Genomic DNA, 24,759 nt, shown 5'->3' on the forward strand with positions numbered 1-24,759 from the left:
TCAGCTTGTGATATTTGTTCGTTAGTAGAGTGCGGTCACTCTAGCTGCAGTCGTCTTGAAAATTTTACTTAAGCCTGTCGGGTGCGCTGTGTCGTGCGGGTGGTTCATTTTTCTGTGCGTGTGTGTGTGTGTGAGTGTAATTGGGAAAAATGCAAAGATATAGATAACTTCAAAGCTGCACTTACACACAGCTACAAAGGAAAAAAACGCAGAGCAATTTCAATTTTGGTTCTGTAAATGCAAAATATGTGAGACGCAGACGCAGCAGCAGTGTGAAAGACGTAAGACGGGCAGACAAAGTGCATTTTAGGGCGTGTTTGTAAGCCCTAGCCAGACTCCCTCCACTTCAGTTACCCCCTGAAAGCACTGGCGCACTCAACAAATGAAACAACACAAAAAATCTATATCTTAATTGTCTCCTCAAACACACAAAAGAAGTTAAAGGAAAAAATCTGATTGGTAATTTCGCAACATCCTTGAATTTTTTCTACTCTCAATTTGCAAATTGGAGTAGCAATACAAGTGCGAGTGTGAGTGTGTGTGTATGGAGAGCGCATCTCGTGAAAGAAAGAAAAGAGACGACGACGCACGAAAGAAAATGTGTAGAGCAGCAAATTAAAATAAAGCAAGTGCAAATGCGATAAAAAAAATTATATATATGTATATATATATATATTGCAGCGCAGCTAAAACGAAATTGTGGAAAAAAATATAGAAAAAAATAAATAATAGTGCATTCGGGGTGCATGTGATTGGAAGGATGGGCGCACAACAGGGCAAGGAGCGCGGCTCCCATTCGAGCGGTGGCGGCGGAGGCGGTACCGTTAGCTGTATTGGTGTCGGCACTAGCAGCAGTCCCGTAGCATCCGGTTCGCCGCACTGCATCAGTGGCGGCAACAGCGGCGCATCCGTTGGCGGCCTGAGCTCCAACTCCACTTTACGCAATTCTCGCATGAAATCACATCAATCTTCAGGACATGGCAGCATCAATTCGAGTGGTTCCTCGGCGCTTCGCAGCGGTGGAGGTGGAGGCGGCGGCAGCTCGAGTGCGAACCACAAGGATAATCGCTGCAATCCCAGCGTTGGCTTAAATATATTTACGGAACACAATGGTATGTAACATTATGCCAGTTTATATGTGGATGCATGTGTATTGCATACAAATAAACCAACACATACACATAAGTGTATTGTACAAATGCATCATTACATACATACAACTGCACTTACAGTATGTATACACTAATATATACATAGCTTTTGACAGCTCTCTCGCTCTCTTTCCGTCTGTCGCTATGATTCTAAAGCATACTCTCATCCACTCTCTATTTCTCTGTTTCTCTCTGCCTTTCACTTGCTCCTTCTGCACTCTGTGGGCGCTGCTCTCTTCAATTGAGCCAATTTCAAATATTCATTGCTTCCGTTTTATTTAAAAAGCGGAATGTGTGCTCTTGTTGTTGTTGCCATAACTGCTGTTGCCGGCATTGTCTATAGTTTTGATTAGTGTTGTTGTTGTAATTGTTGCTGCTGCTGCTGTTCGCTTTTGTTTACAAGCGTAAACAGAATTTCGAGGCACGCGTCAAAGAAATGAGAGGAATTTGAAATTATTTTTGAGGGCGGTTTCAACTGCTGCTGATATTTCTGCTCCTTTTAATATGTCCCCATAACCCTCGCACCCACACCCTCACCTACACCCTTCTGCCGCTGAGCAGTGGTTGAAAGAGCAGCAGCAACAGCAGACACCACCCCACCCCGACATAGAAACTAGTCGACAGGCATTTCCTGCGTTTTCCTTACATACGCATTTTATTTTTCTTCCTTCCTTCTTATTTGATTTTCCCTTATTCCGTTGTTTGCTTTGACAAGCTGTAGCATTTCCTTTTATCTCTCTCTTTCTCTCTCTCTCTCTCTCTCTCTCCCTATTTCTCTCTCTTTCTCTCGCTCTCTGTATGTGCCTCTCTTAATAGCTTTTTTATGTCCCTGTTGCTGTCCTACCACAATAGACGGGGCTGGGGCGCTGTATATATTAAGCTAAATATCGAGCCAATCACCGAGCAATTTGCGTTTATACATAAGGAATTGATATAACCCTACAAATGTCAGACATTTGATTAACATTTAATTTTATTAAATAAGGTATATTCACTGTTCAAATAAGATAAGTCTACATCGCCCAGCTAATAATTGAGCAATGCATTTGGATAACAGCGATTGGTATTGAAATTAGCTCCAAATTAAAAAATGCTTCTTTCTTTCGATTATTTGCCTCGTTTGTTGTTGTTGCGTAGCAATTTGTTTGCAATTATAATTATTTATTTATAGGATTAAATCGTTTTATGACGAGTATTATGACCGAACACTCTTCAGCTGATAAGCGATCCGTTTAATTTGCTATGCGAACGCATTTAGTCACAGATTACAATTTTCATAGAGGCAGCTCAGTATGCAGTTAGCAAAAGAAAAAAAAAAAAAAAAAACCTTTGCCGGGACTTATCAAGTGCAAATTAAGATCATATAAGCAGTTTGTCTGGTAATTTATTTATTTATTGCTTGATAAAACCCCCAAGAAATTTCATATATGCATATATATTTGTATAATAATAAATGAAATAATATCCACAACGCTTGCTCGCAAATTAGAACTTATATAAATGAATGTATGCGTTGTGGCATCGAATAACCCTCAGCGCAAATAAAAATAAAGCAAAACACGTTTCGCGCTATTTATCAGTCAACTTTTTTTTTTGGCTTCTACGTGAGCTGCATACTTGCCTTTGTAGCTTAAAGTTCAGCGCCGAACAGAAAACTAACCTACGTTTTCCCACACGAAATGAATCAAGTAAATTGCAATCGAATGCTGAAATTCACATAGAAGATGCAATATTTGATGTTGTTATTGTTGTTGTTATTATAAAATTACATTGTAAAATTGTGGGTCTGGTAGACAGATTACAAGGCAGCAACCGCAGTCGCGACCAGGTCGAATGCGACAGACCGAATGGCAGGCGCTATTTCAAAATGAAATCACTCACAGAAAGAGAGAGAGAGATGCCGAGCGTAAGAGAGCGAGAGAGACGGCTATAATTGTTGCCACAATAAGGCACAGTGGAACTAAAGGGCGAGAGCCCTGACTTCTTATATTCTACGTATTATTTTTATATTGTATTTTGACTCTCTGTATCGACTGGAATGGAACCGTTAGGATAATAACGTTTTATTTGTTGCTAAATATATCACAAAATTTAATTTTTTGTCACACTGTGTGATAGTTGTAGGCGTTATCTATGCACAATGGGAGCAATTCGACTAAAGCAAGAGCCGAGTTTTACGAGACGCTGTAATTAGATACGTTTTGGAGGCAATAGAGCAGATTGAGGCAAATGAGGAGATATACAAATGGATATTGAATTTTGGATACCGCTGGGAAAAAAAAGACGACTACCGTTTCTGCTTCAGTGGAACTGCCAATTGCAAATAGTTGAGCGTTGGGTGTGGGAACAAGCTATGAGGGAAATAGTGAAGAACATAAAGGGAGCAGAAAGGCAAAAAAGAGAAAGAGAAGGATGATGATGGGGATGGGGAGGGGGAGGGGGAGAAATAGGAGGCGTCACTGTCGTTTCCTCGCTTTTGGGGACGCGTCGTCGTGTCTCAAAATAGCCTCGATGTGAGTTGCAAAACTCCTTGAGTGTGCAAAGTGTTTGTCACTCTGTGTATCTGTCCCTGTCGCCCTCTTTCTCTTTGGTAATGTGAGTCGCTGGATAGATGAAGGCAGCAGCGGGAGGAGGCGTTAATGGTCGTTGGACTGGACTCTGCTTTTTTGCTGTTTACTTGCAACATGCAAGCAGCAAATTATGAGACGAGGCAAATGAACTTTTCACATGGCTAATGGAAGCCACACGCACAGCCACTAGATGTTGATATCTGTGTGTATGTGTTGTGGGCACACGGCAAACAGGTGACGCGTGTGTAGTCGGTTTTGCAGCTTTCCCACTCGTTTAAAGTTATACTTATAATATATGTAAACATTCTGTTTGTTATAGTTATTTTCATAAAAAAAAAAAACACAGAGAACCATTTATAATTTAGTTGGGGCCATAGGATGTTAAGGAATTTAATACAATATTATATAAAAGAAAAATTAAATGTCATTTGAAGTTGATATCAAGAAGATTTTAGAACTATATTATAGCTACTGTAAATGTAACAGAAAACACAATGTGATTATCTGAAGACTATCACTAAAATAATAAGGAATGTTAAACAGCCAACAGCGCTTTAACATACAATTAACATAGGTGCCGTGTTGCAGGCGTTACGTCTCCTTCTACTTTTTGTGACTTTGTTATATTTGCTTTTGCTTTGCAGTTGATGCATTTATTCTATTATTAGCTGTCTCGTATCTCCGGCTTTTTCTTCCTCTTTTAGTTTCTTTTTATAATTTTCTTTACTTTTACTTCGACTTCGTCGTTGCCGCTGCCTGGCATTTCCTGGCATTTGCCAGTTCCACCAAAGTGCCACTCATCGTCATCATTATTATTGTTTTTGTTGTTGTTGTAAATGTTGCATGTCGTTTCGTTGCTGTTTTGGGGCCAAAGGGCTGTTTTCGATCAAGCTCGTAAATCCTTTCGTGCCTCGCTTTGCGTGCATTGCATTGCACTTTGATGTTATTTTTAGAGCCCAATGCCAGTCCCAGTCCGTCCCTATCTTCTGTTTATTCTATATTCACTGTTCTATGTTGCCCTACAATCCAATAAGAACATTAATTCAAGAAGAACCAGCTGTGCGTACTAAGTCTAATTAGTATTTGGAACATATGTAAGAATATTAATAAGTTGTCCCTGCCAATGCTTATAGCTCTCCGATCGAAAGTGTTCCAATTGGAAATTTCAATAGGACTATAAGTGATGAGTGATGTTTACAAAGCTGCAATTTAGCAACATCATAATAAGTTCTCAACTTTATTTTACGACAGTTTCCTTAGTTCAGGCATTTCTCTGTGCTTTCTAGGACATTTTCTAAATTGTTTTTCGGGTTCTAAAACTTTTTTTTTGCCCTCTCAGTGGAGCGTAGCAATCGCCTTCCACAGCAAATCAAAAGTCGGCCCCTCCCTGTACTCCATTTTGGGAGCAGATTTTCATTTTATGCAGTTCCCTTGGAGCGATGCGCCTCATTGAAAATGTTTGCATAAATTAGCTGACGAAAAGCAGAGAAGAGAGAAGAAAAGAAAGAAAATTAAAATGGAATGAGGCAGCCAATGGAATAGTCAAACAACATTTGTAAACAGCCCGAATATCAAAAAAGAACTGAATATTTGTTTAGCAATAGCAGCTCAGGGGGACAACATAGGGGACAGGACGGTGGGGCGTTGAGGTTTGGAATGCGTCAACTAATTATAAGCGCATGAAATGCTTCACTATATATATTTAACATACACAACTGTTGTGATTATGTTTGAGGTCATAAATTTTGACGCCAGTTGATTGATTGACGGAGCGGAGAGCCACAAATAAACAAATACACTCAGCGAAAAAGACGTGCAAATGAAGGAAAAGCTGGCTGAAAAGAATAATATATCTACATAATTGCATTGAAGAATTTTAATTTTCAGCAATTTAACTGTCAACAGATTTATAAATGATATTCGCTTAGTGTATCTACGTATAAATATACCGATTTCATGTTTATTGAGAGGGTAGATGTGAACGAATTAAACACAATATATATTTATGTGCCGCCCCCTAAAAACAAATAAATATTTATGGATATATATGATACATATACAGTGTATATATAGCCATTAGTGTGGGGCACACACAGAGACGCACCCCGTCACGCCCCGCTTCCCCTTTGCTGCACACTTCCTGCACTCTTGTGCAATTGATGTGTTTATTAGGTTTAAGCAGTCGTCAGTGATCCAGTGCTTGGACGTTAACAAGTGCACAAGGTCGCGCACATTGAGCATGTGCAAAAATCAACAGCAAACTGTTTTTTGTTGTTTATTATCATCCATATATACTATATCTTCACATATATACATTTTATGTACTTCGAGTGCAAATTAAGCATAAACAATCTGCAAATCGTTTCAAATGCTACAGAAACAGTATCAGAGAGTCGCTTTCGCTGCAATCCAACCAGAACCAGGCAAACCTGTTCGACCACGAGGTGCACTTGTGCACTCTCTCTCTTTTCCGTTCTCCACTTATCTCTTGGCGAACTGCATTTTTACAGCCACAGCCAATCCATCAATGAGCGCAGAAACTGACTGCGGCAAAAATCACGTTCGTAATTGTAACAGTAATTGAGAATACAGAATTGAGATTCGAGAATCCAAAACCGAGTTTACTTACTTCTCAGCCTCACGGCACGTCCAGCTGTTGCTGCCACAAAGGTTAACAGCTTTGGATTCACATATGTGGTATAGCATAAAAGATATAGCACGATCTCTGATTGAATGTGGACGTTAACTGGGCTCAAATTCTACTCGGTAGCAGTATCTATTGACTACAGTACAAGGCACCGTTCAGAAATAACATGAAATACCTCAAATTCGAATGATACATAGATGGTAGAAGTTTACATCATATAAACCCAGAATTAAGCTTCAAAGCTAATTTTGGTCATACAACTTGACGACTTCATAAATCACAATAAATGAAATGTTCGACTATAGCGAAAGTACTTCCCTCTGTAATGAAAATATCAATTAATAGTATTTTTGGCAATTGACTTTATTAGACCAACAACAGCCTAAATAAGAAAGTTTAAAATTTCACTCAATTTCACCACAAAATACACAAGAAATAACATTCTTTGAGCCAAAAATAGCTTCAAATTATATGCGAAAAATAAATAAAATTAAATCGAATTAAGAAAATTGGCAAGTATTTTTGGTGTAAGAGCGAGCTCCAAAGAAAAAGCATAACTAATGCGCCAGAAACGAAGCAAACCTGTTCCCCTCATACACACACAATGCACAGGCAGCCGAAAGTATTTACTCGCACACTTATAGAGCGAGGGAACGAGACGCTCTTTCTTTCTCTCCCTGTCGACGTTGCCAGCTGACCGGCGTCCGGTGGTCAGTGAACCATTGTTAGTCGGTGTGAAAACCAGTGTTGCCAGCTTACCCTATTTCAGGCTTTATGAAGTCTATTGATCATACATCTGTTGTAGTCCTAGTCCGATATATATTCTTGAGCAGCGTAATGAGTTAATCCGATTTAATAATGTATGTTTTCTGCCTACCCAATGAAAATGACGATGAAGAACTACAGAAGATCATTGCATTTGTCTATATGAATGCAGCAGTATTCATTTGGTATTTATATTTAAGTAAAAGTAAGCTAGAATGCTTGCAAAAGAAGAGAGTGTTACTATTGGTCAGTTAAAACTCGACTGCAACGACCCCTACCTGGCACGGGGGTAGCATTTGAGCGCGACTTAGTGATCGAGTGAAAGTCGTCCTATATAAAGGTCATCAGCTGCAGCATTTCTTCAGTCGCCCAGGCTGGGTGGGGTTAGTCGTGCAGTGCAGTAAAGTAAAGTGAAGTGTGTGCAAATATTTAATGATCATTCAGCTTCATTAAAGACTTTGAGGACTTTGACTTGGAGGACATACTTAGAGAAAATACTTGGAAGAAATACATACAATACAATACAAGGAAAGACTTTTAGAAAATACTTGAGGAAAGCTTAAGCGGAAATATTAGCCTACTTGTTTTCATTGAAGATGAAGTCTCCTCTTGAGTTCTTTAATATTACATGCTCTTTATGACAAAACTCAAATACCCAACCTTAGAGTATATCAAAAAAATTAACCAACTACAAAACAAACACCAACAGCACTAAAAGCAGCGGCAGTTAATTTCAACTTTATAAGCAGCTGTCTGTGTTGTTGTAGCTGTTATTTATACATATATCGTATATTTGTATACCCTCATATATACGCATACTTATTCTTGATCAGCATGACGAGCCAGGGTGACATGTAATGGCTTTTCAATTCAACTTCATATTCATATTGCACAAAACCAATATATATTGTATGTATTATGATCATGATCATGATCATAATGAAAATGATGACGATAGGAATAATGATTACGATAATGAAAATGAATATGCAAATTATAGTGCTATTATGATGATTATAATAGGTATGGGTATCTGATAGTCATGCACTCCCATCAAGCGAAGTGTCTGGCTCGTTTTAAATATTTCTTTTGTGTTTGCATTTCTTTCTTTATTTAAATAATTAATGTGCAATTTATTTCATTTAATTTCTACCTAATGGCCGAACTGGTGGCGATGTCCATGGAAATGAATTTTGGAGTTGTCGCCACTTTCAGTTTTTCTCTTTTTGTTTCTGCGTTTTATGATATTTTTGCCCGGCCTTTCAGAACTTTGACTTGGATGTGTTTGTGTGTGTGTGTGTGGCGTTTATTTTACATTTATTTTTTTGGTTGTGCGACGTATGTCAATTTTTACGCCGTCTGGCCATATTTAAACGACATCCACATCCGCCGTGTCGCGCGGTTTCTGCTCGCTGTATCTTTCTTCAACTTATCCGTAGCTGGCTGGCTATTCCCCAGAACTCAACACTGCGTCACCAAAGACATGATATAAAGTATCTTTGAAATATGTACTTATAGATATGTATATATATATATATAGATATGTACTTGGCTTGAATGCTGTATATTATATTTAATAGAGGTAGAAGTTAGCTCGCTTACTCAAAATAAAATAAAATAAAATATTTAAAAAATTAAAAAATAAACAGAATCCTCTAAATATTTACAATTTCATCTTCTGGCACATCCCAAAATAATTTACTGTTACTTCTTTATTTCCATCCCAAGCCAATTTTTGCTGCTTTTGTTACATTTCATAATTGACATAAATTATTTGCCCTTCAACTCCATAATAGCTCAATAACTATCAATTTGTACGAAAACTTTTTGAGTTGGGTCGCCTGTCACAAAAATCGAAAGTTCAGAAAAATAATTGCCCGCTTGAAGTTACCACATTTTCTAGCGTTGCCAGCCTTTTTGAAGTTCAAATTTCGATATCAAAGTTTGGTATAAAACGCCATGGACACACACCCACACATTCATACACACCCTGCAACCAATTTTAATCTATGTACTGACATGATATTTTTAAACCTTATTCGTATTATTGCAAAGTGTGCAATAAAATTTTATTATCTCTGCCTTTTGAGGACTGTCGGGCAAAATGGTTTATATATGTATATACATATTTATTTGGAGAAAGAGAAAGATGCAGTCCATTTAGTGTAATTATATACGCTTCTTCATATTTTATCGTTGTGTCATTGTCAATGGCGGCGCTTGCGCATTGTTATTTGGTTTGTTTTTACAAATTTTTATATAATCGACCGAGAGAAAAGCCGTTAGCTGGAAAAACTCTATGTACTAAAATATAAACAAAAACCGGAATCAGACAAGTTCCGCTTCGTCGCATCTAACGTCCATTTATAAAGCTAATTGCGCTTCATGACAGACATCGCAGCCATAATTATATGAGCCAACCAGCATTTTGATTAGAATGACGCACATTAATAAAGCTCAACTGGGCTTTAACTTCACTTTAAAGCCTATACTCCCAAAACTCAAAGAGGAAGTCTTAATACATACACATTTACGAGTCTTATATAATATCGAATTTAAAAAACATAATTTTTTTCGTGCAATTACGCACTTTGCAATTCTCCCTCTCCCCTCGTATTCTGATTCGACATTATTATTCATTTTCATGGCAAATGATTTTATGGCTATTTGCTCTGCTCTTTCGCTTTAGCGCTTTTCGGCATTCAGCATCAGTCGAGCGTAGCGAAAAGAAAAGCTTTGAAGCGATCTTCTTTTCGAAATCGAAACAACTTTTGATTTCAACGAGTGCAAAATGGACTGAATGACTGACTGATTGACGATCAATCAGTCTGCTATAAAATGAAATGTAATCTGTCCAAGGAGAAAGTTAGCATATTTTTGCTATTTCCACACATTTTGCACCTGCTAAAAAGTTGAACGAACTTATTAAAACAGCTGGCAGCAAACTGATCTTGTCTGCAGAGTAAATGTTTAATATGAAATATTCTGATAATAAAAGACAAATCTAGATCATATACGTTAATGGCCTTGATCTGATAAGAAATGCTTTCAGCTGGCCTTTTGGCTTCATTTCAGCTTTCCATTTGCATAAATATGATAAATTATCTTGTAAAAGATGCACAAACAAAAGAGCCACAAGTCGTCTTTATCTCATCCACCCACACATACTCCTCACTTGCCATGAAACTGACCTCAAAAAAGCAAAGCAGAGACAACTATTCACAATAGCTATATAACAGTCACAACAATTGAAACCCAAAGAGAAGAACCCACAGATTTGTTGTTTTGTTATCTTTTCCCATACTTTGAATGAGGAACCGAAGCTATTGTCATAATAATATATCTATATATACTTCCCCCTACATTTGGTTTTTGTTCCCTTTCTAACAGACGACGAGTCGTACAAGTCTTTCCTTCATATTTGCTTATCTTAAAAAATTTTATGGTCAAACGCTTTTTATCTCCTTTTAAATTTATTATCTGTAAAATGCGCCCACGCGAATTTAGATCCGAATGAGAATTTCAGTTGTGAATGAGTGAATGTGAATGTTTTATTCATGACAGACCAATAACAACAACCACAATAGTAAAATGAAAATATGAATAAGTAAAAAGAAAAATTGCTGAAAAATACTTGACAAATGCCACGCACTCGATGCCTGCATAAACAATAAGTTATAAAAAGTGTAAACAAACCAAACGGTGGGAGTGAACAGAGACAAAAGAAAAGCAAGAAAAAACCGAGAATAACGAAGCACAGACAACAAAAATATGAATATCATGAGGCTAGAACATGGAAAGCAATGCACAGTGGGGCCAGTGTATTGTGAATATTACGTAGATAAATGTGCATTGAATGAAATTGAATAACTTTTTATTTTATTGCATTAACTTAATTGTGTTTAGTTCTAATTGAATATTATTTTTATTTAAACGCGTTTTAAACTCTTGCTCCACTGTGATGACTCATTGAAATGCTGTTTGCTTGACCAACGCGTCGTATACATGCTGTCCTCGCTCTTTCTGTCTCTCATACACACATTTTGTAGCACAGTACTGCTTCTGTGAATCAGCCTGGCAGACAATAACAACGAATTATTATCAAATAGCAAAAACAATACCTACATATATGCATGCCAATGTTTCATTTATACATTTTTGTTTTTATTCTCTTGACGGCCGACCTGTCCGCCGCGTCTGCCGCAACGTCAGCCAAGTCGACAATTAAAAGCCCATTTCATTCACAACACACAAATGTTCGGCGACTGGTCGGTGGCCGACAGGCGTACACGTGATGTGAGTACAGGCTTTATGAGTCTGATGTCTGTCTAGGGGATAAGCACGTTTTCCTTCCTTACGATTACCTTGACCGCACACCTGGATGGGAGCCAAAAGAATATATAAAAGGCTATCAAAACAAATGTATATATCCGACAATGTAAAAATTATTGCTGATATTAATATAAATATAGAGAAAATGGATGGATGAAAAGCGAGGTGGAAATTTATACAATGAATAAAGAGGGAAGGAAAAAAGCAGTGAGTGTGGAAAATTGAGATCGAAAATAGAGATAGAGAAAGAAATCGAGATGAAGATATATATAGAGCGGACAAAATGTTCCAAGATATTTATTATCATGAAATTTACAAGAGGGGAACGATATATTCTTAAACCGAAATATAAATAAAGAAATTTTTGCAGAATTTTGTGCACTCACGGCAGCACTCATAGTCCCCCAAGCACGTGCCCCTATGTAAATATATACATTATAAGCAGTAGAAGCAGATGAAGTGACCTTTTACTACACATTCACAGCTATAGCTATTAAATGCAATGGCTTTCAGGTCACAGCAGCTGGGTGCATACTGATGTGACCTTTAAAATTACTTTCGAATAGTTGGTATGAATAGGCGCATGTGACGTCATTTGCCCCACCTTTCTCTGCCTTTCTCTCCAGCAACACATTACACATCGACCTCTTCCTGTCCCTTTCTTTTATTTTGCATTCAATGGTTTCTGCACACAAAAGCCGAGTGCATAAAAGTGTAATTAGGAGGATTTGTTGATGTTCTGCTCTGCTCTGCTATATTGGGAAGCTGCCTTTTCAATGCCAACAATTGCCAGACTCTTGTGCAAGGACTCGCTGCAATAGATGTTGCCAAGTAACCGAACCAGCATGTGTCACATGCAATCGATAGACGAAACAATTTCTTTCATACGATTTCTAGTACCAGCCTCCAGTTGCCAGTTGCCTTCTCATCTGCTCACCCTCTATCGGTGGCTGGCATTCAATTAATTTGCACTCCCAGTAATATATATATATATATATAATGAGGGTTTCTGCCATGTGCATTTTTTTTGTTTTTCCATTATTGATTTATTTTATGACTGGCTCTTTAAATATATGTACTCATTGCACACACTTGATTTTCATCTGCTGCTCTGCACAACATATGGCACTCTCTTCGTCTGTCAGTGTGTATGTGTACACACACAGACACATAGAAAGGGGGCGTGGCAGCGCTTGACGTTGCGCCTGCAGCGCTGCGTCACAAAGCAAGAGAAATGAAACACATATTTCACTTTAAGGACACGGCAACGAGACCAGGACTAGCCTTGAGTGGAATCCTTACAAAAGTGGTAAAAATTTGCCAGCGACTTCAGTCGAGTCACAGTACTCACTACCAAGGGTTGATTTTTCGCTAAGTGCGGGCACACAGACAGCCTTCTACCCTAGCCCATTCCCACGTCTCGATGCTTTACCCGAGGCAGAGGGACCTCATCCCAATCAAATGTTTTCCTTTGTTTCTGCCATCTTCTTTCTCTCTCTACCCCCCTCGCCTTTGTATTTCGCATTTACTTTACGTTTTTTACTTTAACAGCATTTCAGTTGATTCGTATTCATTTTCTCTGTTTTCGCCATTCGCTTTTCGCACTTTGTTGGTTTTCTGTTGGCCTCCAGGTGAGGTACTTACCTTTGCATATATGTATATGTATATGTATATACCAATTGAGTTCCTTTACATTCTCGTCATTATGTCCGAGTGTCAGTTACTTAGCATGCGATGTCAAATTGAAAAATTAACTTGGAATCGCAAGTAGCCCCCGGGCAAAAATTATGTGAATTTGTCATTATTCGCTCCCTAGATAACCATATGGCATTGGCCTTACGTAAGGACGAATGTATTGCGTAGTTGCAATTGAAAATGTATGTGTGCTTAATGCTAACTTTGTATTAAGTAAATTAAAGAAACTAGGATTAAGACTAATTTAACAAAATTAAAGACACGTTAATGGCATTGGCCTTACGTAGAAATCAGAGCAAATTATATTTTGCAATCCTTCTTCCATACAACACAACGGAAGCCAGAGAAATGACTAATTAAATGTAAACCGTAAAAGTTGATTACTGTTGACTGTGTTGGCCCTAACTGAACCTAAATGGTCAAAAGGGGCTGCCTGACTACCTGGCTCAAGGCGAAAATCCGAATGAAATCGGACAAGCGAAGCAGAAGCCAGACGGAACGAGAACGTGAAGAGAACGAGAGTCCAGCTAAAAGGCAGAGACAGAGACAGAGCCAAAGCCAAACCCAAAGCAGGGCACGGCACAAAAGCCCTTGAGCAGGGCGTCAAAAATGGGGGCGGGGCATGAAGAGATGTGCATTAACAAAAAGAAAAGTTTCAGCTGGAAACTGAAAACTAAAGCAAAACTATATCAAAACGTGCACGAATGCAAAAGCTGCAAATGAGCTAAGGGCCAAACACAAATACAAACACAAATACGAATGAATGATGCAAAAGTGAATGAATGAAAAAGCGAGCTGTGAAGCGGCTAATGAATGAATGAATGACAATGTGACTAATGGCCCAGCGGACTCTCTTGAGTGAATTATTGAATGAAAGAGACATTTCGTTTAAATAAATCAGTCACAGAAGGCGAAAGAGGCACGGAAAAGCTAGATGCGAGACTGTAATAAATGGCAAATGCATCAATTTTACTGCGAGTTGGCGAAGTAGCGCCAGGGCGTGGCATCAGTTAAGAGTTATTTAATATTATCTAAAAATAATTTTGTATAATACGAGACTAAGACTTAAATCGTTTGTATTTCCTTCAATTCACTATCAATAAAATCTTATTGGTGTCCTTTGTGCCTGGTGCTTTTATTGGGATCTTACCATATCTGCTATGTACATATATTTCTACTATATTCATTTCTACTATATACAAATATTCAACTCAACTTGAAGCATCCCTTCATTGTATCTCAAGCCAATATCGCTGAGGCCCATTGAATCTAGCTATAAGATAATATATTATTATGCAGCAAGTACTTATAGCCGCTTAACTTTTGAAATACGCTGCTGTCAGCTAGGATTTGGGGCATGTCTAAAGTCTCCACTCGGCGTTAGATGGCGATGCACTTGCATATTGTTGCTTACGAGAGCAAAAGCTGATGTCAGATTAGCCACAGCCGCTAAGAGCGGCAACTCCCATCACCCACTTTAACTGCGATTAGCTGTGCGTCATTTCACAAAATCAGAGTGTAAGTCGTAACTCTCTCTATGCTCCAATTCCCGCTAATGACTTGCATTCGTTACTAGTCGCAAGTCTTTGGAGCTGCCGCATCTGTGCGACGTTGTCTTTGGATGGAGGCATCTCTGCTGGAGAGTTCGTTGGCCTCAATTCATGTTGGCAGCACACTTTAAATCACATTTGACGAGGGCGAAGCAACTATTTTGTCAAAAGTCTGGAGAGGAATGATGAGAGGGGCAACGGTTGGGGTCGATGTCGCGTAATATCTCCAGTGGTTGAGCTTTAAAAATTGCTTGCGCATCCGTCAAATGCTTTTCTTATGCTCCATTCGAGATTACAGCATTTAACATTGTTGTTTGTTTGCTGCTTGCTGTTATTATTGTTGTTGGTAGCATGTTTGTGGCCGAGGCTCTAATTGGCCTTCAGCATTGCCTTTGGCTCTGACTTTCTGCTAGAGCTCTTTATATACACTAAGCATTCTTCACTGCCTTTTTTATGGTTAGCCGCTTTGATGTCATTCTAACTGTAAATAGATTTATGTCTATATATATTACATATATATATATATATATATATATATATATATATATATATATATATATATATATATATATATATATATATATATATATATATAATTTCAAACTTTTATTTTCGGCAGCCTTTCACAAACATCATCCAAACCATTGTACAAAGTCCATTGAAAAGTAGAATAAAAAAAAAACAAGCATTAAATAAAATAGTTTTAAATTAAGTTTTGATTCTTTCGTTGAACGCTTTTGTTCACTGAACTGCGAGCTTCATTCTTATTCTCTCTCTATTTTCTACAGGTACCAAGCACAGATCTTTTCGCGGCCATCCCGGCAAATATCACATGAATTTAGGTAACAACAAATTTAAACGTAGTGTCATTGTTAATAATTATAGAATGAACTTGATTGAAAATTTTATGTATAATGCATGATTTGAAATTTTGATCTTTATAATGGGGGATTTGCTACATACCTAGCGACATCCAATTGGAGTCTTGCTTAGTTTATAATATATAAATGAAAACCTTCTCGAAGTAAAATGACTATTATAGGTTAGTGCAAGACAGAAAAGTTCTTTGACTCAGGTGTTAAACCCTTTATATATTTTTTTTAAGACTAGCAATATTTTACATTCTGCAATTACCTCAACTCCAAATTCCTAGAAACTTTTGCTCTTAAGAAAATTCTCTTCTGAGTCAACTTATTCTGGCTGTGCGTTGATTATGCATAAATATATATAAATCAGCGACCCGATTCCATTATAGTACGCGTGACTCAGCAGAGCCTATTCGAAATGTACACTTATATGTACGTATGTATATTTATCTAAATATGTTTATTTGATTGAACATATGGTCATCGAAAGAGAGGGAGAGAAAGAAAGAGAGTGGGACACAGGCTTAACCCTAATGCATTGACCAGACTCGTCGCCTCAGCCGCGCTTCGATGCGCTCTGATTTAGCAGACCACCGGGCTAAGTCCCGATCCCCGCGCCTTCTACAGAGGTCTCTAAGCTTCCGCTCTCTGGCATACGTAGATATGACCAGTTTACCTATTGCTATTAATATTTCCTGCCTCGCGCGCATAAATTAACAATTGAAAAGGAAAGACAACGCGCTGACTGAAAACAGTCGGGGTACCGAGAGATTTGGGAACCCTGTTCAAATATTTGTATTCTGCTTTATTATTTGGATTTTATGGCTCTCAGAGTCGGAGTCGCAGCGCACCCACATTCGAGACTAATTTGAAGCGGCTTTCGTGTGTGGGGAAATATGAGTGGAAAATGGGGAAAACCAGTTGCTTACTTGAGCAGGTAGAGGGGGAGAAGTGGGCCAAGCGCTCACCCAGAATCTGAGTGCCAGCGGAAGTAGCTGCTTAATAAAAAAAAATAAAATAAAAAAGAATTAAAATGAAATTCTCAATTATTTCATTGTGTGATGCTGTGAAATGGAGAAAAGATCACTGTGCGGATAAACTAGAGTTGAAATACTCTAAAACACTTGAGTTACCTTAGATATACAGTTTTCAAGCTAAAATGTTTTGTCGTTTATGCAATCTATAGGGTATCAAAGGCATAAGAATGCACTCATATGCTAATAGACATAACCATATATAAATATACATATATATGTAGTTCATATGCATAGAATAGCCAGCTTCAGCTTAAAGCTGAAATGGCTTTTAGCTAGCGAAACCGTGGTGTTTCGTATCCGATAGATACAGATATAGTTCCATATACAAACACAGATGCAGATACATATACAAGTGCACACAATTCGGTGCAGTCTGATAAAAATTCTCCCACAATAAAAGTGACGTCGAGTGGGACGGTTATTTGTGCTGTTTGTTCCTGTTGGCAGCAATGTTTTGCTGTAATTTTGTATGCCGTTCTATGCATAATTTATTTTTTCAATGAAAGAGAGTTAAAGGCATCCAATCTCTCGCCCATCTCGAGGTAATGCCCGCATTCCTGTGTGTGTGAAAAACGGGTTTGCCTTGCCAGCCAGTGAGCAGTGAGCTCTAGCAAGCGAGTTGCAATCACATTGTTTCGTGACCAGGCAGATTGATTAAACGTTCACTCACCTTCTATTCTCTCCTCCTCTCTTTCTGTTCGTTATGTTGCAGAGGCGCTGCTCCAATCGCGTCCATTGCCACACATTCCAGCCAGCACAGCGGCCGCTCTGTTAGCAGATGCCGCCGAGCTGCAGAGCCAGGACTCTCAAGTGCTTACCTCACTAGGTGGAGTGCACAGTTCGGCAACGTCTGTGTTCGAGTCGGCCCATCGCTGGACTTCCAAGGAGAATCTGCTGGCGCCTGGGCCCGAAGAGGATGATCCTCAACTGTTTGTAGCGCTGTATGACTTCCAAGCGGGCGGCGAGAATCAGCTGAGCCTCAAGAAAGGGGAGCAGGTCCGCATTCTCAGCTACAACAAGTCCGGCGAGTGGTGCGAAGCTCACTCCGATTCCGGCAACGTGGGCTGGGTACCCTCCAACTATGTGACGCCTCTCAACTCGCTCGAGAAGCACTCCTGGTACCACGGACCCATCTCACGAAACGCGGCTGAGTACTTGCTCAGCTCAGGAATTAATGGGAGCTTCCTGGTTCGAGAGAGCGAAAGTTCACCTGGACAGCGAAGCATTAGTTTAAGGTATACGAAATAGCTGCTTAGTGGTCACTCCAGAACAACTAATCTCGATTAATATTCTTTAAGATATGAGGGCCGCGTCTACCATTATCGCATCTCTGAAGATCCGGATGGCAAAGTCTTTGTCACACAGGAGGCCAAATTCAACACGCTCGCCGAGTTAGTGCATCATCACAGTGTACCACATGAGGGTCACGGCTTGATAACCCCACTGCTCTATCCAGCACCCAAGCAGAACAAACCTACAGTCTTTCCATTGAGTCCCGAGCCAGATGAATGGGAAATATGTCGCACAGACATCATGATGAAGCACAAGCTGGGCGGAGGCCAATATGGCGAGGTATACGAGGCGGTGTGGAAACGCTATGGCAACACAGTGGCCGTCAAAACGCTCAAGGAGGATACGATGGCGCTAAAAGATTTCCTCGAAGAGGCAGCCATCATGAAGGAGATGAAACATCCAAATCTCGTACAGCTAATCGGTGGGAAACTGGCAATCCATGCAACCTTTGCTCATCTACAACTCAGACTCATTTGATCTCTTTCCTTCCAGGTGTCTGCACTCGTGAGCCACCCTTCTACATCATCACAGAGTTCATGTCGCATGGCAATCTCCTGGACTTCTTGCGCTCGGCAGGCAGGGAGACCTTGGACGCGGTAGCCCTGCTCTATATGGCCACCCAAATAGCATCTGGCATGAGCTATCTGGAATCCCGCAACTATATCCATCGGGATTTGGCGGCTCGCAACTGCCTGGTGGGCGACAACAAACTCGTCAAGGTTGCCGACTTTGGGCTAGCGCGCCTAATGCGCGATGATACGTATACAGCGCATGCGGGCGCCAAATTTCCCATCAAGTGGACCGCCCCAGAGGGATTGGCGTACAATAAGTTCAGCACCAAGTCGGATGTGTGGGCCTTTGGTGTGCTGCTATGGGAGATAGCGACTTACGGCATGTCGCCATACCCAGGCATTGATCTCACCGATGTATACCATAAGCTGGAGAAGGGCTATCGTATGGAGCGACCGCCGGGCTGTCCGCCGGAGGTGTACGATCTAATGCGCCAGTGCTGGCAGTGGGATGCAACGGATCGGCCCACATTCAAGAGCATACACCATGCGCTGGAGCATATGTTTCAGGTGGGTGACGGTGACGGTGATGTCGAATTCGAGGTGTGGGATGATGATGATGATGACCTCGATGATATCGATGATGATTACGATGGCGACAATGACGACAATGATGACGACAATGGCATTGAGCTTTGATTTCAATTGGTGTCTGCATCACCATCGTCGCTCATGGAATGCCAGCGCAACCAATGTGATAGTCTCGCAATCATCAGTAGTGATAATCGCAATAATGATCCACGTGCTGCACGTCTCTCCTTCTTCGCTCCGCAGGAATCGTCCATCACCGAAGCGGTAGAGAAACAGCTCAACGCCACAGCGACAGCCAGTGGCGGCTCAGGCTCCAACTCCGGTTCCATTTCCACAGCAGCGGCTGGTGTAGCGCCCCCAACAGCGACGGCCAGTGCATCCTCCTCAGCGTCCGCTTCACTCAGTCTGACGCCACAAATGGTCAAAAAAAGTCTGGCCAATGTTGACCAACAGCAGCAGCAGCAGCAGCAACTGGCCAGCACACCCATGTCAGGTGAATCATTGTTGTCCACGATTAAAACGAACTCAGACTAATTTCATATCACACTCTCACACAGAAACTGGCTCCACATCCACCAAGTTGAGCACCTTCTCTAGCCAAGGCAAGGGCAATGTGCAAATGCGTCGCACCACTAACAAACAGGGCAAACAGGCGCCAGCACCACCAAAGCGGACCAGGTAAGACCAAGCAGAGACGTCAAGTATTATACAAAGGTATTTATTCATGGTATCTCTTCATTTAGCTTGCTCTCCAGCAGCCGGGACTCCACATATCGCGAGGAGGATGCACGCAATTTAATCGACGAGCTCAATACGAATGGTAGTAGTAGAAATTTCCACTCCAACAACATTTTAAGCCAGACCCTATGTAGAAATTTTAAAACCCAAATTCCAACCCAGACACAAATACGTACACAAAAACAACAACAGCAACAACAACAACAGAAAGAACAATTATTACAATCACCTATACTACAACAACAACAACAACAAACATATTCAATTAAAAAATCATCCTCCTGCAGTAGTTTCCTTTACGACATCCTATTTCGAGGTATTTGTCAATGGAGTAAGAATTCCTATTTACAATTTATGTTACGTTTTAATTGGTTTGTGTTGCACAAGGAACAAACACTTATTTGTTTCTGTTTGTATTATTTATTATATTTTTTATTTGTCCTTGATAATTGCCAATTCATTATGACAAACTATTTAAAATAGGACAAAGTTGTTTGCCATACTTGAATGGTTGAATTTTAAATTGTTTTCATAATGTTTCCACTTTAATACTAAATTTGATTGTTTCTTTAGCTTAAAATATTTACAATTGGAATCTTTGTCTTTATGCTCTATATGTATCGAATGTAATATATCTAAATTATTGAATATTTGTGTTAATGTTTTAAAGTCAACTTATTTTTCACAATATTCTATACCATTCCGTCTGTCCGTTAGAGATACTCTACCCATTAAATATACTAAGGGAGTCCAGTTTTCAAGTTTGTTATAATAACTCAATTAGATTCGCTTAAAATTTTAATGAAACTATTTGTAGACACTATAATTAATACAGAGTTCTCTGTCTATGGGTAGACTTTGGCGATTTCACATATAAAAAAATGTGTTTTTTTTTCTATACTGTTTATAACTATTCTTAATTTACATTTTGGTGTTTTTTTTTTTTAGTTTTAATTTGCTTTATGTTTAATTCTTTTATCTCTTTACTATTAATTGGTTTGTGTAATGCTTTTAAATTATGTTTTGTTTTGTCTTGATTTGATCTGATTTGGTGTTGACAAATATTGAACCAACAAATGGGTTTGTCGACATGTCCACAGGTCTTCGCACTGGCTAATCCATCCAATTCCATTCCCTAAGCACGAGCATGTAGTTCGCCTTTAAATTTCGTTTATGTAATAAAGATCTCTGTCGTTGCAGGTCTCACACGTGACATCAATAACTTGACGCAGCGATATGATTCGGAAGCGGACCCGGCAGCTGATCCGGATACGGATGCCACTGGCGACAGCATCGAGCAAAGTTTGACTACAGTTACACCGCCTAACAAGATGCAGCACTCACTGCATGCTGGTGTCTCGAATCTGACAGGGGGAATCGGTCCACGATCCTCACAACAACACAGCTCATTCAAACGTCCGGTGATGGGCAATCGCGGCCTGGAGACACGTCAAAGCAAGCGCTCGCAGCAGCCGGCACCGATCAACGTGACCCCCAATGGCAATGCCAGCACACCGGTGCTACCTGCTCACCCCATCACTGTGGGTGCTTTGGAGGTTATGAATGTTAAGCGGGTTGTCAATCGTTATGGAACCTTGCCCAAAGGGGCACGTATAGGTGCCTTCCTGGACAGCCTAGAAGACAGCAGTAGCAGCAATAGCAGTGGCGCCGGGACGGGCTCTGAGGCACCAGTCAATGGACATACCACACCAGCAGCAACCACAGCAGCTGCAGCAACAGGTCGAGCGCTACCCGCTGTGCCCGCCTTGCCAACAGCGACTAGCAAATCGCAACAGGTACCACAACAGATGATTCGAAGCAATTCCTCTGGCGGCGTGACTATGCAGAACAATGCAGCGGCCAGTTTGAATAAGCTGCAACGACATCGCACCACAACAGAGGGTACCATGATGACCTTCTCCTCGTTCCGTGCTGCTGGAAGCAGCAGTTCGCCTAAGCGTAGTGGCATTACACAGCCGGCGCTGGCTAATCTGGAGTTTCCACCGCCGCCGTTGGAGGAATTCGAGGCATTGCCGCCACCACCGCCACCGCCAGCACCTGAGAGCGCCGTCCAGGCCATACAACAGCATCTGCATGCTCAGCACAGCAGCAGCAACGATGTTAGCAATACGGCGCCCAGCGTCGAGGAGGCCAGTTCCCGGTTTGGTGTCTCGCTCCGCAAACGTGAACCATCCACAGATTCGTGTAGTTCGCTGGGCACACCACCCGAGGCGTCAGTATCAGCAGCAACAGCAGCAGCCGAAGAGAAGGGTCTGAATCTTAAAGAGAAACTCATCACAGAAATCAAATCAGCGGGCAAGCCATCCGATCCATCTATAGGCTATACCAATGGCGGTGCCTCAGTCGTTGTGGATCCTGTTGCCCAATTGGTTACCGAGCTGGCCGAGAGCATGAATCTGCCGAAGCCCTCAAAACTGACTAATGGCAATTGCAGCACCAACACCAACAACAGCAACAACAACAACTTCAAGGCACAATTGAAGAAAGTAGAGCCAAAAAAATTGAATACGCCCATTCCAAAGGCTGAGCAGTCCACAAACATAATAGACTTCAAGGCGCATCTACGCAAAGTGGACAAAGTGGAGCAGCAACAGCCCAAGGAGCAAAGTCTTCAGCAACAACAGCAACAATCGCCAAACGCCAATTGCAATACAGCGCGCAGGGATGAAACCAAAAAATTTTGTGCCGCGAATCAAAAGACTGAAATCAAAATCGATGTTAGCAACTCCAATATGGATACGGATGGAGGCGAAACGGGCACAGTCACAGGCACGGGCAACAGCTCAGACGGTGGCAAGCGACGCAGCACAGGTAGTATTAATAGTTTAAAAAAACTTTGGGAGCAGCCTAGTGGCGACTATGCCAGCACAACAATCCCACAGACCATGGCAACGAGCAATGGTGGCGGCGCCAGTGCCCAATTGTCGCCTAAATATGGCTTCAAAGCAATACAGCAGCCGTTGGGTAATCTTACTGGGAATAGCAAAGTGTTTGGTAATAAACCGCCGCCCGCGGCACCACCACCACCGCCCCCAATTAGCAGCACTCCAAGCACCACAGCACAGTCCAAGCCAGCAGTAGCTGCCACAACCAAATTAGCAACCACAGCAATAAAAACATCTCTTTCAACGCAACTCTTCACAGATGCCGAAGGCAGCAGCAGCAATGAGGAGCAGCAGCAGCAGACAGGTGATCAAGCGGAGCTGATGACGCAGTCGCTCTATAGCGATCAGTACAACAACTCCAACGCCAACTCCTCGAATCAGCAGTCGCCTCTACCGAGCAATGCCAACAACAAGCTCAACACCTCCTCCAGCAATAGTCAGAATAAGCCTGCCGTGCCGCACAAGCCCACCAAGTTGACTATCTATGCCACGCCCATAGCCAAAATCGCTGGGATCGGTGTCGGCGGCGACAACATCAATTCGACGCAAATCTCTAGGGAAAGCATTTTGGAGCTGGTGACATTACTGGAGGGCTCACTGAAGCATCCAGTGAATGCAATCTCTGCATCGCAGTGGCTGCAGCTCAGTGATAAGTTGAATATCCTCCAAAACTCATGCGTGGTCTTTGCGGAGAACGAGTCGATGCCACCGCACTCGAAGTTTCATTTTCGCGAGCTTGTAACCCGAGTGGAGACGCAGTCGCAGCATCTGCGCACTGCCGGCAGCAAAAATGTGCAGGATAATGAGCGATTGGTTGGCGAGGTGGGTCAATCGCTCAAACAGATCTCGAATGCACTGCATAGGTAAATGATAAGAACGGGGATGGACGCACAGCAGAGCGGTGTTGCGCCAGCTGACAACAACGGCGCCGGCATATGGCTAGATGCCGAAGGCAATTTTATCAAGCGCAAGCAGCAGCCCCACTGAGAAAATATACATATAAATATGTATCGATATCCATATACATATGTATGTATTAGACGCACACATTGCTCCCACCATCCCCCTCACCCACTTCCAGCGAAGGCGGACGACAGAAGACAACGAACTGAAAACGGATTAAACGATAGCATAACTACAACTTGAAAGCCCAGCGATGAAGCTCAGCAACAGACAAACAGCAACATTACAAAAAACAAAATGCAACTATAATTAATTATTAATATATACATATACTATATAGTAGTTGGTAGCATGTAGTACCAACTGCAGTAGTATTTAGTAGTCGTAGCGATTATACATATATCTAGTCATATATCTGATGCATCTGCTTATATCCAGAGATAAACAGAGAGAGAAGGAGAGATAGAAAGAGTGGGCTTCGAAACTGAGTTGCAAAGCAAATTTTTCTATATAATTACGTGTTCTACTATTTTCTTTGATTTCAATTGTGAATAATATGTATTACACCTTACTCACGTTATTCTTTTGGCCACTTCTTTTCAATTAAGCTTAAGCTTTGTTCTAATTAATATTGGAAGACATATACATAAGTGCATATAGAGAAGGTTGGTAATGCCAACATATTGATCAATATAAATATATATAAATTAGTAATTACATATATATATATATATATATATATATATATGCTAGTCGGTAAAAGTGTTTTTAGTATCCCTATACTAGATATACACATATATATATATATATTATTTTATGTCATGCGATGTCCGTTCTAAGCAGGAAAACTCAATCTAAAACGTTTAACATTTTCTTCGTCTTTTTAGTACTCGTAATACCTATATATTGATCTATGTGTACTACTTGGCATCAATTTAAACAGTAGCAAAGCCCAAAGATATTATTAACGACTTCTCAATAGAAAAAAAGAAAAATAAAAAAAAATATATATATATAGTTGCGAAAGACTAAAACTTATTATTATTACGTTGAACAATGCAAGGTAAAAATAAATATAAACAGGTGGCAAACGCTTTTTAAACACATACTTATACACAAAAACAAATTGTAATTATTATCAGATATTTTATGGATTTTAAACTACTTTTATACGTAAAAATACACACATAAAAACACAATTACACG

The 24,759-nt window shown here is 40.5% G+C and overlaps 1 protein-coding gene and 1 long non-coding RNA gene across 4 annotated transcripts; one reads left to right on the top strand and one right to left on the bottom strand.

The window, feature by feature from the left end:
• Nucleotides 1-4: 4 nt before the first annotated feature.
• Abl (tyrosine-protein kinase Abl) lies at nt 5-24,570 on the top strand. 2 transcript variants are annotated; one of them, XM_018006795.2, is made up of 9 exons: nt 5-1,112; nt 15,499-15,552; nt 17,326-17,848; nt 17,912-18,327; nt 18,399-18,985; nt 19,250-19,499; nt 19,564-19,684; nt 19,750-20,075; nt 20,945-24,570. In XM_018006795.2, the coding sequence occupies exons 1-9, from the start codon at nt 761-763 to the stop codon at nt 23,515-23,517; spliced, it is 5,202 nt and encodes a 1,733-aa protein (XP_017862284.2). In that variant the 5' UTR covers nt 5-760; the 3' UTR covers nt 23,518-24,570. The 2 variants fall into 2 exon arrangements, with proteins under 2 accessions (XP_017862284.2, XP_017862285.2); XM_018006796.2 differs by having other exon boundaries at nt 19,750-20,060.
• Nucleotides 10,986-13,675, bottom strand: LOC149268933 (uncharacterized). 2 transcript variants are annotated; one of them, XR_016270030.1, is made up of 3 exons: nt 13,444-13,577; nt 11,259-11,510; nt 10,986-11,207 (listed from the first exon to the last, which is right to left on the bottom strand). It is a non-coding gene; the product is annotated as an uncharacterized LOC149268933 (long non-coding RNA). The 2 variants fall into 2 exon arrangements; XR_016270029.1 differs by having other exon boundaries at nt 10,986-11,510; nt 13,444-13,675.
• Nucleotides 24,571-24,759: the final 189 nt, after the last annotated feature.

The sequence above is a fragment of the Drosophila arizonae genome, chromosome 4, assembly GCF_054131065.1.
Source record: "Drosophila arizonae isolate 15081-1271.41 chromosome 4, UAZ_ARI_1.0, whole genome shotgun sequence".
Classification (NCBI taxonomy): Eukaryota; Metazoa; Arthropoda; class Insecta; order Diptera; family Drosophilidae; genus Drosophila; species Drosophila arizonae.

Excerpts from the sequence above, each read along its gene's own strand:
- Abl (XM_018006795.2), top strand. The coding sequence starts at position 761 with ATGGGCGCACAACAGGGCAAGGAGCGCGGCTCCCATTCGAGCGGTGGC. Across the intron at positions 15,553-17,325 it reads CAAATATCACATGAATTTAG|AGGCGCTGCTCCAATCGCGT; the intron begins GTAACAACAAAT and ends GTTATGTTGCAG. Across the intron at positions 19,500-19,563 it reads GGCCAGCACACCCATGTCAG|AAACTGGCTCCACATCCACC; the intron begins GTGAATCATTGT and ends ACTCTCACACAG.